At 26.0% G+C, this 13,979-nt stretch overlaps 2 protein-coding genes across 4 annotated transcripts in view; both read left to right on the forward strand.

The window, feature by feature from the left end:
- The first annotated feature begins 6,826 nt into the window (after positions 1-6,826).
- On the forward strand, positions 6,827-9,263 carry LOC102673495 (major facilitator superfamily domain-containing protein 10). Of its 3 annotated transcripts, none has more exons than XM_006608151.2 (7): positions 6,827-7,095; positions 7,185-7,447; positions 7,523-7,835; positions 7,906-8,126; positions 8,196-8,286; positions 8,362-8,499; positions 8,565-9,263. In XM_006608151.2, the coding sequence occupies exons 1-7, from the start codon at positions 6,876-6,878 to the stop codon at positions 8,657-8,659; spliced, it is 1,341 nt and encodes a 446-aa protein (XP_006608214.1). In that variant the 5' UTR covers positions 6,827-6,875; the 3' UTR covers positions 8,660-9,263. The 3 variants fall into 3 exon arrangements, with proteins under 3 accessions (XP_006608214.1, XP_006608216.1, XP_006608215.1); XM_006608153.2 differs by having other exon boundaries at positions 6,828-7,008; XM_006608152.2 differs by having other exon boundaries at positions 6,876-7,095; positions 7,544-7,835.
- A 650-nt stretch (positions 9,264-9,913) lies between these two features.
- Positions 9,914-13,979, forward strand: part of LOC102673881 (signal transducer and activator of transcription 5B) — a 5,675-nt gene continuing 1,609 nt past the window's right edge. Inside the window, exons 1-8 of the mRNA XM_031511745.1 lie at positions 9,914-10,067; positions 10,147-10,303; positions 10,382-10,728; positions 10,795-10,938; positions 11,030-11,498; positions 11,568-12,240; positions 12,351-12,506; positions 12,592-12,826. Coding sequence (XP_031367605.1) covers positions 9,940-10,067; positions 10,147-10,303; positions 10,382-10,728; positions 10,795-10,938; positions 11,030-11,498; positions 11,568-12,240; positions 12,351-12,506; positions 12,592-12,826 — 2,309 coding nt within the window. The 5' untranslated portion in view covers positions 9,914-9,939. The remainder of the gene's footprint in view (positions 10,068-10,146; positions 10,304-10,381; positions 10,729-10,794; positions 10,939-11,029; positions 11,499-11,567; positions 12,241-12,350; positions 12,507-12,591; positions 12,827-13,979) is intronic.

Consider the following 13,979-nt stretch of genomic DNA (forward strand, 5'->3'; position numbering starts at 1 on the left):
AAGGAAGCCAAAACCAGTCCACGAAGAGAAGCAGTCCTCTGCCGTGAGAATATGCGTGCGCGTAAATGTGCTAACATATAATTGTACGTATGTATGTATACTATATAGTGCTCACATAGGGAAGAAGCCAGGTGTTTTATTTCAAACCGTGAGACTCTTAAAAGGGGATGCTTGCACCACGTCTTCTACTTGAAGGATATGAATGAAAAATAAAATTCATGTTCCACTGATCAACAAGAAAAGCGACATTGGTTTTACTAGTTTCATTATGTTTTCCTATTCGATCGAACGTAACTTAATCCCTAGTTTTTTTTCGTTTTTTTCCATCTTCTCTTTTCAAGTAATTCTTTTTTTTTTATTGATATAACAAAAAAAATTGAATAGTATTTCAACACAAATATTTATGCAACAATAAAAATCATTTATATTTGTATTGTACTCTGAAAAAAATATTAAGATTCTAAACAATAACTATTTCTTCCATTTTGTTATAGATTGCAATAAACTTAAAAATGAAAAAGAAAAATTATTTTTTCATATTTACAATTATTATTTAAAGAATAAATTTGTAAACATCTTTAAAATTTTATATTATCTAATAAAACTATTTAAAAATTATAGTTTAAAATAATTTAAAAGATAGATACAAGATAATTTAAAATTTCATTGAAAAAATGGTTTTAATATAAATATGTAAATATTTATTCGTTATATCATTTTAATTTTAAATATATAATTTAATTTTACATATATTAAATATTTTGAAATTAATTTTTAAAAAATTATTTATTTTGATAAAAATTTAGACAAAAATTGTTAATTTTTGTGATATTAAGTTTGGGATGATAAATTTAATAATAAAATAATAAAATAATAATAGAAATTTGATTGTTTGTTTTTCTTTTCTTTTAAATATATACTTTATTTTTTCAATTTGTATTTATATATTTTTCTACAAATATATACATATATTTAAGACAATATATAAAATATATATGAAATATATAAAATAATATTTACTTAATAATAAATTTAATATTTTTATTCTATATGTATAATTGTATGAATACATTGTAAAAAATATTCTTTTTAATTCTCGTTATTTTTTTTTTTTTTATTTCGAAAAATAGATATTGATATACATTAAATAAATAATATATTTCTATAATAATATATTTTCTAATAATATATTTCAATGAAATAATAAATTTAAAAATATATTGTTTCGATATTAGAAACGCAACAGATGATAAGTCGATTAGATCTAGCAGGCCGGGACGAGTGCAATTTGATCTAACCTTGCAACAAATAATGCCCAGATCCCAACCTGCCAGTATCTTCGACAAATTCAGTTAAAGTAATTAGTATTATCTTCTGGATTATCCTTTGTTCTTCGGTAGTATTGTAGTTTGTCTTCTATCGATGAAATATAATGCATTCCGATAGGCCGGGACAAGTGCAATATTGAAGATTTCATCATCACGAAACATTGTCACAAATCTCGGCCTATCTTCCATGCAAAATAATAGATTTTATAAATTCTTATTGAAGATTCTACGAAATTATAACTTTCATATAATTATTAAAAATAAAAACTTATATCTAATTTTGTTTGTATAAACACGTGTTTTCAAGTGTTGATCTCTTCGACTAGGTCTTCAAATAATTTATTTCCAAATCGAAGAGATTTTTATTTATTTTATTTGTTTATATTAAATATTTTATAATTTTTATAAAATTGAATATTTTTATTGATTTTATTGTTTCTTTTAAATTGTGATTTGTCGTGTGCTAATATTATTTTATACACGAATTCGAGTCCACTACTACTTTGTACACAAACTTTACATATAGATACAATTTGATATGATTGATAAATTATAAATTTCATAATTTAATGTCAAATATTATATAAATAACACTTTAATTCGATATTAAAATATTATTTTACAGAATGTCTTATAAATTTTTCAATTAATTTTCGCGCACATACCTATGACACACATTCGATTAAATGGTTTTTAACACATACATACAATTTTCAACGATTCGTGTCCTCAATCTTGATTATGTTTGAAAACATAATATTAAAAAACGGAAATAAACAAAAGTTATATTGATATTCTATGAACATCACAATATTGTGAATAAATACACATTTCGACAAAGCACGTTACCGGTATCCTAACCCCCAAATCAAAGCAAATGACGTCTTTCACCGGTTGCTAATATTTCACGCCATGGTTATCTTCTTTCTTCCTTATTCTTCGCTTAACCTATCCCATTCTATATTGTGTATTTCATCTAATTGAAGAATATGATGTAAATGTTATAAAATCAATATAACAAATCAAACGATCCGCGTTTTTCGTCCACTGCACTACGTCAAGATACTGTATATATATCACGATATACAATATATCGATTATAATGACGATCACAACGATGATGACGACGATAATAATAATGACTACAACGTAATGATAAACTTTTAAAACTTCTTTCGTTAAACTTGTTTTTCGAAAAAATAAGCGAAGAGAAGCACGAAAGACGTGACAACATCCTACCCAGAGAGTTCCCAACAAACTGCTGTCCGTGACCAGGTGTCTCCTCTCTTTATTCCTTTTGGGTCCCAAGTACATGAAAGCCCCCAACTATATAGGTACCCCTTAGGGCCGATGGTGGGGGCTTATTCTTATTTAACAGCAACGAAGCAGGAACACCAGCAACAACCAACTTTAAAGCTTTCCTCTTTTTTTTTTTCGTGTCCTTTTCTCGATCTCTTTTTATTCTCTATCTTTTTCCGTTAGCTTCTACCTTCAATTCTTTCAAGTTCCTCCCCTTTTCTTCTTTTGTTCACTATCTCTTTCTCTCTTTCTTTTCCTTTCCATCATCCTTTTTCTACTTTCTTGTAATCCATCTCTTTCGCCTATTTATACGTGCGGCTATCTTTTCTTTCTAACTTATGTTTCTTCTTTGTTCTTCTTGTATTACTTTGTGATACTCTACAGATCTATCGGTAAAGCCCGCCAAAATTATATCAGCTGTCCTGAATTTTGCTCTACCTGTCAAGTTCGTGACGTATATGATTCTTGTTCTATCTTTTTGTTAAGTAAATGTCCAATGGGAAAAAAAGGGTCGGTCGGATCTTATAACAAGACTATAACGATTTATGTAACGACAATTTTCAAATTCATATTAGAAATATCGGTTTAAATCGGTTATAGTTTGATTTATGATAAAAATAAATTATTATTTATTTGAAACATTATTTATTTTCATTTTTTATATGTATATATGTATATTTTAAAAAATAAAAAATAAAAATTAGAAATTTTTAAATATGAAACATTGAATTGAGGATGATCTACATATAATCTTAAATATAGTAATTAGATAAATAATTAGATATCTTTATTTTCTAAAAAAATATAATTGTTATATAATATTATTATATATACATTCAACAAAATTTTATTATTATTATGTATACATTCAATAAAATTTTATTATTTAAAATTTAAGTTTATAATATATAAATAAATAAATATATAAATGCAAAAATAAGCATAAAATTTTTTGAATTTTTGACATGTTGACAAGCTCGATATTTTTTTTTTAATAAATTAAATTACATTTAATATTTATTATTCTGATATAAATGATTTCAAAAAATATATATATACAATATATTATATACAATATATTATATTTATATATACATATATATATATATATATAAAGATTCATAAAATAAATATGAAAATCAAATATTTTCATAAAAATTGCACAGTATATTTGATTTTATATAGTTTGATATTATAATTGTTTAATCAAATTATTATAAGTTTTCAAATAAGATATTACTTTAATGATATTCTTTTATTGATGAGTGACATGCATTGATATCCGAAAAAAGAAAAAGAATTGAAGACTGAAAGTGATTGAGAACCACTTGTAGGAGGACAGCTGCCGCTGCGAGCGCATCTGCTGTCGGTTGCGCGGGCACGCGCGCTTACATATCCTTATTCCTATGTTGGTACTATACACTCTATATAGATGCACACGGGTCGAACGCATACGGTACTCCTCTGTTCTCCTTATTTCTACCATGTTGTTCCGTCCTTTTTCGCTAATCCTTTCCTTTTCCCTTTCTTTCCTTATTTTTGTCCGAACATTCGCTGCTCCCCCCTTTTCTCATTCTTTCCTCTTTCCCCTCCTATCTACCTGTGTCCTTCGTTCATTTCAGTTGGTTTCTTTTTTCTCACCCTTCAAACTGCGACATCGCAGCATTCAAATCCCGTTTTCAATATACCTTCTAGCAAACGCTTCTTCTCGTTGTATTGGGGGTTGACGGTCTTCCCTTTAATACCAGAGCGAGGATTTATAATCCATGGGAGAGAGGGTCTACTCGTGTTTATGGTATATACGATGGCTGCTGATTTCGAAAGGCTCGTACACTTAGTTCATAATACCTACACAGCAGTAGGGTTTTCTACGGTATGTAACAGCATACGATGCAGCTTGCCACACAGCCGGTACGTAGACCGCCGCGGTACCCGAAAATTTTCTTTGTTCTCATTGTTCAAAGAATTTCCACTATGCGTTCACGATAGCTACGTTCCTTACAAAATTGTCGATTTTCTCTACAGAGGCATTTTTCCATCTGCTTTCCTTGTTATACTTATTTTTTCTCTTTCTTTTTTTCTTCATTCTTCACGAAACCTCCCTCTCCACAGGATTTTAAGTTCAGCTCTTTTGTCTGTTTGCATACCTGCTCTCATTGAAATGAACTGATGTGATCAATGTTTATCAATACTTTAAATTTTTCTTGAAAATTTATTTTATTTTTTATTATTTATCATATTTTATATTAATTTTATTTGTTATATATCGTTATAAAATTTGAGAAAATATTAATAGGAATTTATTATCTATATTATATCTATATAATTTAATTTTGATATGGATTGATAGTATATCGATGATATATAGCTAATGAAGGATACTTTTATTTTTATAATATTATTTTTACTTTTTATAATATTAAGCTATAAATATCATTTCTTTTGTTTAATGTTGAAAAAATACTAGATTATAATATATTATTTCTGTTATCTTATCTTAAACTTTAAAGGCCGGAAAACCACTATAATAGTTAAGTCTTGACAAAAACTTTATGTAAGACGTATTACTTATGCATATATATATATGTGTATATGTGTGTATTAGTTTTTCCAATGAATCTAATAATCTAATAATTTATAATATTTCATTTGTCGGCTCTCTAAAGATTAAATAAGACAAGTTTCGAAGCATATCGACACATGCCAGAAAATGGCATCGATGTGCAGCATGTGTTTCACACCGTAGAGCCCAGATGGCAAGCGTTGAATCCCTTGCTTAAATTTTCATTATAACACTGCTGCTTTCCAGACCACCTGTTCTATGCGTAGTTTCAAACTATTCCTAAAATTTTATCAATATAAAAATATAATTTTTGATAATTTTTTCAAATTATATCTCAATATTAATTGCTTATATATATTAATTAATTTAGACATATTATATATGTATAAAATATATAATATGTCTAAATTAACATATAATTTAATAATATATTTTAATATATTCTTAATTATATTTTTATTTTAATATTTTAATATATCCTTAATATTATTTATCATAAAAATTGTTATATTTATTTATATTTATATTAATGCAAATAATGATTTTAATTTAAAAATAAGAATAAAATAGATTATTCCTTTTATAATCATTTAATAAAAAAAATTTTTATATGAATATATGTATATAATAATATATTGTGTTAACAAACGACCGTTCCAAGCGACGTTATACTTTGAGACGAGTTTCAAAAGATCTTTGTTCGCATCAGGGAAGTGAATCCGTGGATGAATTCAAACGTGTTCGTGTATACGAATACTTTATGTCGTCTATAACAACCGGAAGTTGAACATACATAATGTTTCTGGGTGCGTCTGTTTGTGCCATTTTTCGCTTCACTGACAAATAAAAACAAAGTACTGATTAATCATGATTTGATGAATATAATATTTATTATCCATGCAAATGTAATATATTTTAACTAACATTTAATAAAATTTATTTCATTTTTTTTTTATTCACAAATATTTTTACAAATTAAAGAGAAGTTGGAGATATTATTATAAGTAATTAACTTCTATTAACTTTATTTTAAATAAAATAATGGCTATAAATTATTACGAAAATTATTTATTACATTGATCATAAGAAAAAGAAATTTTTATAATTATTCTTTTATATACAAAACTAAATATTTTTTGCAAGTAATTTTGTATATACAACTAATTAATCATTATAAATATTTTTATACTTTACTAATTCTTATATAATTTATTTTAATATAGAATAATATAGAATATAGAATAGGAAACATTCATGAATTCATTATTCAAGTAATAAAACAGATTTCTTTCTTATTGATTGTACGAGCAGTCGGTAAGGAATTATTAAAATGATATATAAAAAAGTAAATAGGTCAAAATCCTTTCACTTGCTAGAATTAATTCCTCAAAGTCTTTACGATGGCACGAATAGAAAATGTAATAGTTAAGTCAAATTTTATGTTTTTGAAAGAATCAATTTATAATACGAAGATTATTGTATGAAATATCAAAGTGAAATATTAATTATACAATGAATTAATAGAAATAAATTATAAGGTATTGTTTAATTAATGATTCACTTGATGTAAGTGAATCATATAGTTTGTATTTTAAATTACAGTATTATTTTAAATTTTTACAACAAATATTTTTACTACATTATTTGTAATACATTAAAATTATATAATTGTAATACATTAAATAATGGCTAAAATAAAAGATAATACTGTTCAAGTAGTATTTGTTTCTTTACTGTTGGATCTTCTGGCATTTACTATGATATTACCATTATTACCAGCCTTATTAGATTATTATAAAGAAATAGAAAAAAATCAAGGTATATATTTTAAAATTTTATATTATGTACAAAATACAAGAAAATTTTTTGATGCTCCTGATAAAATCAATACAGTGCTTTATGGAGGTTAATAATTTTTATTCTTTTACTTTTTTAGTTAAGTTATTAATATATTAATTTATATTATATTATATTAACATATAATTTTGCTATAGGTTTTCTTGGTTCTATGTATTCTTTTTTACAATTTTTAAGTTCTCCAATAGTAGGAGCATTATCAGATATATATGGAAGAAAACCATTGATGATATGTTGTTTAATAGGAATTGCTTTGTCTTATCTGTTATGGGCATTTTCTTGTAATTTTGCTATATTTGTATTAGCAAGATTTATTGGAGGTATTAGTAAAGGAAATATTAATTTATCAATGGCTATTATTAGTGATGTTACTTCTCCAAAAACAAGAGGAAAAGCAATGGTAAAGTTTATTAAAATAAACATAAAAAAAAAGCATTGAACATTCAAGGTAAATGAACATAATGTGAATAAGTAAGTTAATATTTTTTATTTTCAGGCACTTATTGGTATAGCTTTTTCTATAGGTTTTGTAGTAGGCCCAATGATTGGAGCATTTTTTGCATGGACTTTTAGTGATAATAGAAAAGAAGCATGGTATATAATACCTGCTCTATTTGCTTTTTTTTTAGCAACAAGCGATTTGTGTTTTATTGTTTACTATTTAAAGGAATCTTTACCACAGAAGTATAGAAGCAGTAATCTTATATCTGGAGTATCTGGAATTATTACTTACATTAATCCTATAGATTTATTTCAATTTAATGGAGTATCTGGTTTAAGTTTACAAGGTAAAATTATTATAAATATATATATTATAAATTTTAGAAATTAATTAGAATTATATGTATATTATTTCAGACAAAAAAAATTTAAAAACACTGGGTTGTGCATATTTCATATATTTGTTTATATATAGTGGCTTGGAATTTACTTTAACTTTCTTAACTCATTATTTATTTAAATTTACGAGCATGCAACAAGGATGGATGTTTTTGGGAATTGGATTAATTATGGCAATCTTACAAGGAAGTTGGATACGAACAATTCCATCTAATAAAACAAAATCTATTGCAGAATTGGTAAATAATTCAAATATTTAGAATAAAAATTTGTATTTTTATTTTTGATTTCATTATACAAATTTTTAGGGTTTATGGTTGATTATTCCAGCATTTATTTGTATAGGTTTAGCAAATGATATATTAACATTGTCAATTGGATTATGTCTGTTTGCAATTTGTAAGGATATTAGAAATCTATGAAATTTATCTTTGATTATATGAAAAAGTTTCTGTATTTTTACATATATTATAGCTACTGCTATGGTTGTTACTTGTATGATGACTCTTGTAACACATATTGGTCCTGATTATCAAAAAGGTGCAATAACAGGTGTTTTTCGTTCTCTTGGAGCATTAGCACGAGCTTGTGGACCTATTGTAGCTTCTTCAGGTAAAAATAAATTATACAATCATTTAATTTAATAAGTAACTTTGAAATAAAAATGTTTATTTCAGCTTTTTGGTGCATTGGTAGTAAAGCAACATATCTTATAGGTGCTATATTTCTTGTATTTCCACCTGTAATTCTTCAGATGATGAAATCATTTTAATATAAATATTTGTTTAAGTATTGCATATTTATATTTTTACAGTATTTTTATATATTTTATAAATTGTATTATATAAATATTTTATAAAAAAAAAATTTTTTGTGCAATTATGTATTATATATGAAAAGTATTATATAATTATATATTTTGATATTCAAATTATCTTTCATTATGCATTCTATCCTTCTCTATTCAATAGCTATCTTTAAGTTAGTTAATAATATAGTTGTAAGTGTAATTATTTGTGTAATAAATTAAAAAAAATGTAACTAAAATAAATAAATATTCATAATAAAAATTATTCGAATCATAATATTTTTTTTACTTGTTACATCCCTGGAAAATTTATGCTTTTGCGCATGCGTGCTTTCTTGATCACATGACATACACGCCATTTACGGTAAGAAATTCTCGGAATTTCTTGTTCGCGGCACTCTGTCGTCGTCCGCGCTGATGTGAGTAACACGAAAGGGGGAGAATTATTGACGCGATTCGCGCGTGCGACCGGTCCCGCAATCATTACGTTTACAATTATTGCGCGGTAGACCGAGTTTGATCAGTCCAAAGGTTAGATTCTTAATAGATTGATTCAAATAAGAAAAAATAAATAATAGAAATATACAAATCCTAATTGCTTCTGTCTTCGGACTAGTGAGCAGGTGAGTACAACGAATTCTTAAAGTGAATAACTTTTCCTTACCCCTCCCGCTTATCTATTTACGCGTTACTGCAATACGTCACATTCATTTCTAAATTTTTATGATATATTCCTCATCTATTGAATTTAATTAAGATTCAAGTAATCGATAAAATCATTTTATTTCATTTATTTAAATTGTATCATCTATTTTATTAAATATAATATTGTTTCAATATAATATTAAGTACATGTTTATAATTTCTCTTATTTAAGTTTCTTAAATATATACATATCCATTTTTAAAGTAAGCATGATAATGATACCTAATGATATCATCTAAATAAACAAATATCATCTAATGATATATCATCATATATTTTAGTTCAATGATATTAATTCATATGTTTTACAAAAAATATAATTAAAAATTTTTAATAAATATATTTTTATTTATTAAATATAAATATACAAATATTAGAAATACAAAGAAAGTAGAATTTATAATAAAAAATGTTAAATTGTGGTTGTATTATTTTTAAATTTGAACATTTTTATATCATATACATTAATGAAAATATAAATATCAATTATTGAAAAATATGATTATGTTTAAGATAAAGGATTTATAATTAAAATCAAAATGTCATTGTGGGCAAAAGCACAACAATTACCACAGGATGCATTACAACAAGTACGTTCAGTATATGGAGAACATTTTCCAATAGAAGTCCGTCATTTTTTATCTTCTTGGATAGAAGAAAAAATGTGGTAAAATATTTATCTTGATGTATATTACTTATTGAGTTATTAAGTTTAAGTTATAATTATTAAAAATATTTTGTTATAGGACTGATATAGAACCTGATAATCCACAATATGAACAATATATAGCTACTCTTGTTAGATCTTTAATACAAGAATTAGAAACTAAAGCAGCTTCATTAAATACAGATGATATGTTTTTAACAAAATTAAAATTAATGGAAGCTGCCAAAAATTTTCGTGTAAGTTATAAATAAAATTAGTAATTTATTTAAAATATATATAATATATTTATATTATTCTTTCTTTGTTTAATGTAGCAAAGATATACTCATAATCCAGCGGCTTTATTTAGAATAATTAGACATTGTCTAGGAACAGAAATGAAATTAGTAGCACAAGTTGAAAATGTTGGAGGTACTTTAATGAATATGGCAGGAGGAAAAGTAGGATTGATTAGTGATGCTGTTGCTGAAATAGCTCAGCATGTTGAATCTTTGCGACGTAGAACCCAAGAAACTGGAGAAGATTTACGAAAAATGGAGCAAGAACAAGAAGCATTTGCTATTAGTTATCATGAATGTACTAAGTTAAATGCTCATCTTCAACATTTTGCAACACAGCCACAAAATCAACAAAATTTAGATATGGAGAAAAAAATTAGAAGGTAATTTAAATGTTCTTAATAATTTTGATTCAATAATTTTTTTAAAAATTGAAAATATTCTTATAGGCAAAAGGAACAACAAGAACAATTATTGAACCATAAAGTAGCAGGCTTAATGCAATTACGATTAACATTAGCTGACAAATTGAAAGACACCATTACTAGATTAAATAGCTTGCAATCTAGAGTTTTAGATGATGAACTTATTCGGTAAAAATTATTCACTTTTTTTTTCTTTTTTAAATAATTGACAGCATGATTTTTAAAGATTTAAAGAAAATATTTATTTTATATTTTTTAGATGGAAAAGAGATCAACAATTAGGAGGAAATGGTGCACCATTTAACAATAATTTGGATTCTATACAAGAGTGGTGTGAAAGTTTAGCTGAATTAATTTGGCTAAATCGACAACAAATTAAAGAAGCAGAACGTTTAAAACAAAAATTTGCACTTGAACCACCAGGAATGCAAGATATTCTTCCTACTTTAAATTCTCAAATTACACAGCTTCTTAGTTCATTAGTTACGAGTACATTTATCATAGAAAAACAACCACCACAAGTAATGAAAACCAATACTCGCTTTACAAGTACAGTACGTTTACTTGTTGGTGGAAAATTGAATGTTCATATGACTCCTCCACAAGTCAAAGTGAGCATCATTAGTGAAGCTCAAGCAAATGCTTTATTGAAAAGTGATAAAATGGCAAAAAATGGTGAAGCCAGTGGGGAAATTTTAAATAATACAGGCACAATGGAGTATCATCAAGTAAGAAAACAAAAATAATTAAAATTATTATTTCTATTGAAAATATTAAAAAATAATTTTGCTTTTTAGGCAACAAGACAACTTTCTGTAAGCTTCCGTAATATGCAACTAAAAAAAATCAAAAGAGCAGAAAAAAAAGGGACAGAATCTGTAATGGATGAAAAATTTTCGCTTCTTTTTCAATCACAATTTAGCGTTGGAGGAGGTGAATTAGTATTTGCAGTCTGGACATTAAGTTTACCTGTCGTAGTTATTGTTCATGGAAATCAAGAACCACATGCGTGGGCTACAGTTACATGGGATAATGCATTTGCTGAACCTGGAAGAGTGCCATTTGCAGTACCTGATAAAGTTCCATGGGGTCAAGTAGCTGAAGCATTAAATGTTAAATTTAAATCTGCGACAGGTCGTGCATTAACAGAAGATAATCTACGATTTCTCGCAGAAAAAGCATTTCGCGGTGGAAATGCAAGCGGACAAGATTATTCTAGTTTACTTTTGAGTTGGGCACAGTTTTGCAAAGAGCCATTACCAGAAAGAAATTTCACATTCTGGGAATGGTTTTATGCTGTGATGAAATTAACTAGAGAACATTTAAAAAACCCATGGGTCGATGGTTATATATTAGGATTTGTAAGAAAAAGACAAGCAGAAGAAATGTTGGCAAATTGTGCATCAGGAACATTCCTAATGCGTTTTTCAGATTCTGAACTTGGTGGTGTTACTATTGCTTGGGTTGGAGGTAAGTGATTTATACATTTTATTATTTCATATTAGATTCATTATTATAGTTTTTTTTGTCTCTGATTTAATAATAAAATAATTATTTTTATTTTATTAAACAATTTATAGATCAGACAGAAGTTTTTATGTTACAACCATTCACAAGTAAAGATTTCGCCATTCGGAGTTTAGCTGATCGTGTATTTGATTTACAACATTTACTTTATCTTTATCCTGATATATCAAAGGATCAAGCATTTTCTAAGTATTATACTCCGTTTACAGGTAATTTTATTCCCAGTATTTTTATTTTCTTTTGTTTATTCATATGATATTTTGAATTGAAATTATGTCAAATATATTTTCTTAGAAAATCAATCAACATCAACGAATGGATATGTAAAACCATTTTTGGTAACACACGTACCTGGATGGGGTGGGCCTGGTGTCGGTGGACAAACACCGTCGCACTCTTCTGTAGTTGGAGTAGGAAGTAGTGGTCAAAATGGCCCTGGTAGTAGTTATCCTGCAACACCATCTACTATGTTTCAAGCGCACAGTCCGGATCCTTCTGTAACTCGTGATACTCCATCAGTGGCTTCCAGGTCAGTCCCCTGGATTTAAAATATCATCATCTCTTTTTTATTAATATAAGCTGCCATAGAAATTTAAATATAAGATATGCAAAGATTCTTTTTTGACTTTCATACAATGTTGTAATTTTTATTTTATAACATATCATTTCCGGTGATTGAAATAATTATTTTTACAATGTTATATAATTATTACGTGTACTATTTGCCAATAATATATAATAATATATAAAGTTTATGTTTAAATACTTAAAATTTTATTAATAAAAATAAACGAATGATGAATTCGCAAAAAAAAAAAAAACACATTCCTATAATTACATAATATACTTTGCATATCTTTTATGTTCTATTTGTGCAGATGAATCTCAGTATTGTTTTTTTATGTTCTCTTTTTGTGAATGATTAGTATAAATATATGTAGCAAGTGCTATAATTTACAGTGATACTGTAGTTTCACATTTTATAAATTTTTTTAATGAAATTTTTGAAATTTTTATATTATTATTGTACCGTATTGAAACATAAATAATATTAATTCATGATTTAAAAAATTGTATACTAAAAAATATTGAGTGCATGAAGACAATTTTGATAAAAGATATAATTTTTTTTTTATTTTGCTTGAAATTAATCTTCATGTTACTCTGTCAATATTATAACTTTTTATCAATAAGCATATGTTTAGCATTAAGTGATATTATTAGAAAGCTTAATATAATTCAATACTGCCGTTATGAAATTTCCAACGTTTATTGCAAAAAAAATTTTATACGATTTGAAAAAAACACAAATATGTTTTTTACGGAATAATTGATAAATGGAATATTTCATATTCGTTCTAATTATGCGATACTTAATACAGTTGAGTAATAATACAGTTGAATAATATTTCAAATTTTATAAAATTGCTTGTAAAGCAAATTACAATGAAATCCGTCCAACGGATAATGTAGATAAAGTAGATCCATGGACTTTCAAATATTGATTTTTGATATTTTTTTTCATGTTTTCATTTTTTTTATCATATCATATATGTGATTTTTGTAGCATTAATAATGGATATAAAGAAAAACAAATTAAAAAATAATGATTCATGCGTTCTTCTCAGACTGCCAAATTTTATAATTTCTCTCTCTCTCTCTCTCTCTCTCTCTCTCTCTCT

Source organism: Apis dorsata, unplaced genomic scaffold (assembly GCF_000469605.1).
Source record: "Apis dorsata unplaced genomic scaffold, Apis dorsata 1.3 scaffold_29, whole genome shotgun sequence".
NCBI classification, from domain to species: domain Eukaryota; kingdom Metazoa; phylum Arthropoda; class Insecta; order Hymenoptera; family Apidae; genus Apis; species Apis dorsata.

Coding starts and splice junctions, on each gene's coding strand:
- LOC102673495 (XM_006608151.2), top strand. CDS start 6,876: ATGGCTAAAATAAAAGATAATACTGTTCAAGTAGTATTTGTTTCTTTA. Junction 7,836..7,905: donor ATCTGGTTTAAGTTTACAAG/GTAAAATTATTA, acceptor ATATTATTTCAG/ACAAAAAAAATTTAAAAACA. Junction 8,287..8,361: donor ATTATGTCTGTTTGCAATTT/GTAAGGATATTA, acceptor CATATATTATAG/CTACTGCTATGGTTGTTACT.